General features: G+C 36.8%; 1 protein-coding gene across 1 annotated transcript in view; it reads right to left on the minus strand.

The window, feature by feature from the left end:
- The window catches only part of LOC106328123 (asparagine synthetase [glutamine-hydrolyzing]-like), a 4,060-nt gene extending 955 nt beyond the window's left edge, over window positions 1–3,105 (minus strand). The window contains exons 1-9 of the mRNA XM_013766495.1: window positions 2,969–3,105; window positions 2,379–2,517; window positions 2,193–2,288; window positions 1,779–2,114; window positions 1,481–1,642; window positions 1,055–1,357; window positions 836–970; window positions 585–752; window positions 395–502 (exon numbers count right to left, since the gene is read on the minus strand). Of these exons, the coding sequence (XP_013621949.1) occupies window positions 395–502; window positions 585–752; window positions 836–970; window positions 1,055–1,357; window positions 1,481–1,642; window positions 1,779–2,114; window positions 2,193–2,288; window positions 2,379–2,517; window positions 2,969–3,048 (1,527 nt within the window). The 5' untranslated portion in view covers window positions 3,049–3,105. The remainder of the gene's footprint in view (window positions 1–394; window positions 503–584; window positions 753–835; window positions 971–1,054; window positions 1,358–1,480; window positions 1,643–1,778; window positions 2,115–2,192; window positions 2,289–2,378; window positions 2,518–2,968) is intronic.
- Window positions 3,106–3,498: the final 393 nt, after the last annotated feature.

Genomic DNA, 3,498 nt, shown 5'->3' on the forward strand with positions numbered 1-3,498 from the left:
ATGAAATTATTTACAATTTGATGACTAATTCATCGCCCTTTTTTATATGTTAAATTTTTTATAGAAGTTTAAAAATCATTTTTTTTGTTTTAACATGTATAACTAATTTATAATCTTTTATGCCATATTAAGTCATAATATAATATTTCATCATATTTTACATTAATAATCATTGTTTTTATATATCGTCTACAATTCTCTAATTACGTCTATTTGTTCAATTTTTTATATGATATCGAATATTCATCGTAAATAGATGGTTTAAAATGCCAAAAAGTTATTTATTTGGTGAATATAATATATCAAATATTACAAATACATTATTTAGCTAAATAAATAACCAAAAACCGAAAATTTAAACGTCTAGTCCGAATATTAAATAAGAGTATTTTACCTGTGGGAAGAACCTCTCAAAGATCATTCTGTAATAGTAAGCTTCTTTGGTGAGTGGGGTGTTGTGAGGGAAGATAAAAGCAGCGTTCGACATCATCTTGTCATTAACCTAAAAACAAAACATATAAAAAAATCAGATCTAGACCAAAATTTAGCTAGACAGAAGAGATATGAGATCTTTTGTGGAATACATTTTCAGCAGCGTGGGCTTTGAGGCCATCGATCCAGCTGTAGCCAACACCATCACTAAACTGCTCTTTCTGTCTGTAGAGAATGTGTTTTGGCAAATAAGGACGTTCTTCATCATCAAAGGCTCTCCTTAGAACCCACTTCTCGATCCTCCCTTCCTCTGGTTTGATCTAATAAATCCCATAATAGAAAAGTTTGTTTAAGCGAGTGTACGTCAGCTTGTGAAAGAAGGTATTTGAGTTTTCGTAGTTACCATCTTGGATTCAGGGTCGAGAGACATAGCGGTGTTGATAAACTCCTTGTCCAGAAAAGGAACACGCGCCTCTAGACCAAAAGCAGAGGTAGCTTTGTTGGCTCTTAAACAATCGTATTTGTGAAGAGCCTTGATCTGCAAGGCATCGCATACATAGAGTTAAAAGATCTTTCCTCTTTGGGTAATGTTTTATTTATGATTACACTGAATAGATGATACCTTGCGACAAGTTTCTTGGTGAAATTCTTGCTTGTTAGGTGCCTTGTGGAAGTAAAGATACCCTCCAAAGATCTCATCAGAACCTTCACCGGAAAGAACCATCTTAACACCTAGAGACTTGATTTTCCTGGACATCAAGAACATGGGTGTGCTAGCTCTAATTGTCGTCACATCATATGTCTCGACATGGTAGATCACATCCTCAATCGCATCAATCCCGTCTTGCACCGTGAAATGGAACTCATGGTGCACCGTCCCCAAATACTCCGCCACTTCTTTCCCCGCCTTCAAGTCCGGCGAGCCCTACAGGAAAAGGAAAAAAAAAAAAAAAAACAAAAGGAATATTAATTTTAATATATAAAAAAAATCATTGCATCTCATGAAAACGATGTTTTATAAACAGAGTAACTCTGTTCTATATCTTACCTCAAGACCGACACAAAAGGAATGGAGCTGAGGACCCCATCGCTTAGCGGCCTTAGTACCGGCCAAGTGACGGGCAGTGATGGATGCAACAAGAGAAGAATCAAGACCACCAGATAGCAAAACTCCAAATGGGACATCAGTCATCAACCGCTTTATCACAGCCTAAAGAAAAAAAGAAAAAGAAAAACATGTTAATTTCTCACACCACATACAAACAAAAAGAGATCTTTGATTGGTTTCATAGATAAGTTTTCTTAAGTTTTTACCAAAAAAAAAAGAAAAAAAAAAGTTTTCTTACGTCTTCAAAGGCGCTTCTAATTGCGAGAGGCTCATAAGGCGTAGAAGGAACAGATTCATTGAACCAAGGAGGATTGTACCATTGCTTAAACCCTCCTCCTGATTTGCTTGAATACAAATGACCTGGAGGAAAGGCTTCGAAATGCTCACAATCTTCGTGTAAGCCTTTCATCTCGGAAGAGACCCACAGAGATCCATCTAATCCCCAACCAATGTAGAGCGAAGTGACACCAACCGCGTCACGAGCAACCATGAATGAGTTATCTCTTGTGTCCAGCAACACAAAGGAGAAGATTCCATCCAACATGTCCACAAAATTCTCACCATGCTCCTCGTACTATATCACCAACAAACACATCAAACTCGATCAGATCAAGAAATAACAAGTTACTTGGCAAAATGAAATCACACATACCAGGTGAGCTATGACGTCACAATCACTACCGGTGTGGAACTTGTGATTCTTCAAACCCTTTCTCAGCTCCTCATGGTTATAAATCTCTCCGTTCACCTTCCAACAAAACCAACAATAGAAAATTTTCAGCTTCAAAAATATCATAAGAGTCATAATGACTCCATGGATGTAGTTCTTGAAGCGTACCGTGACAACAATGGACTTGTCCTCGTTAAAGAGAGGTTGATCACCGGAATCAGGATCGATGATAGCAAGACGTTGATGGGCCAAGTAATTGAACCCGTTCTGATATATTCCGCTCCAATCAGGTCCTCTGTGCCTCAATCTATAGCCAAAATATTTAAACGAAAATTATTATAAGACTTAAATATTTTCAAAAAGTTAGATATTCCTCCGAAATATTCAACAATCAAATAAACAAAGGAAGTTTCGTTTTCTTATTTTTTTCTGAGAGATTTCAAATAGAATTCTCAAAAGAGAGACGTTTGATTTGCTCAAGCATCATTTCTGTCGCGTTCAACAAAAAGGCTACGAAAATGAACATACTAATAATAGTACAAAATGGCATTAGATCACATCAATCTTCATCATAATAACTCAAACAAACATAACTTTCTTGGTTTGTGTCTTTTGATGTCTAACATCAAACAAATCATAATGTGATTGCCGGATATAAGTTTTTTTAGCGTGACAAACCAGTTGTTTCTTTTTCCTATTTTAAAGAATCGAAAACAAAGAAAGAAATAAATAAAAAAGCAGAGGAAAGCTTTTAATGCCTGCGAGAAAGCTCAAGAACGCGAACTCTCTTGGCCTGAGAATCGTCGGAGCATCCTAAAACGGCAAGAATTCCACACATTTTTCTTATTTAATCGCAAAGTAATATTCTTGGTATTGCTTTGTTTGATGTCTTGTTCTCTGCGACCGATGGCTCTATTTATAGAGTCCAAGCGGCGCGTGATGTCGCGTTTCGTGTGAGGAGGCCAATTTTATTTTTTACCCCCGAACCGGATAAGAACCGGGTAGCTGTGGCCACGTGTTGTATTTCCCCGACTACTGATTGGATATTTCTTTACTTTCGCCGGTTTATTCTAATTTTAATGGTGAGGCAGCTCCGGTTTAGGTTTATCCGGCTGAGTCAGCACTGGATAGATACTTGATCTGACGTTGGAAAATATTTTAAATGACTCTTCCGATTGATTTAGAGTCATACACGTGGTATCTGCAGAATGGTTGATCGTAGATAAGCATTTTGCTATCTTAAAACAGTATATAAATTCAGATTAAAATGTTTTAAAATAGATTTCAC

The sequence above is a fragment of the Brassica oleracea genome, chromosome C3, assembly GCF_000695525.1.
Source record: "Brassica oleracea var. oleracea cultivar TO1000 chromosome C3, BOL, whole genome shotgun sequence".
Taxonomy (NCBI): domain Eukaryota; kingdom Viridiplantae; phylum Streptophyta; class Magnoliopsida; order Brassicales; family Brassicaceae; genus Brassica; species Brassica oleracea.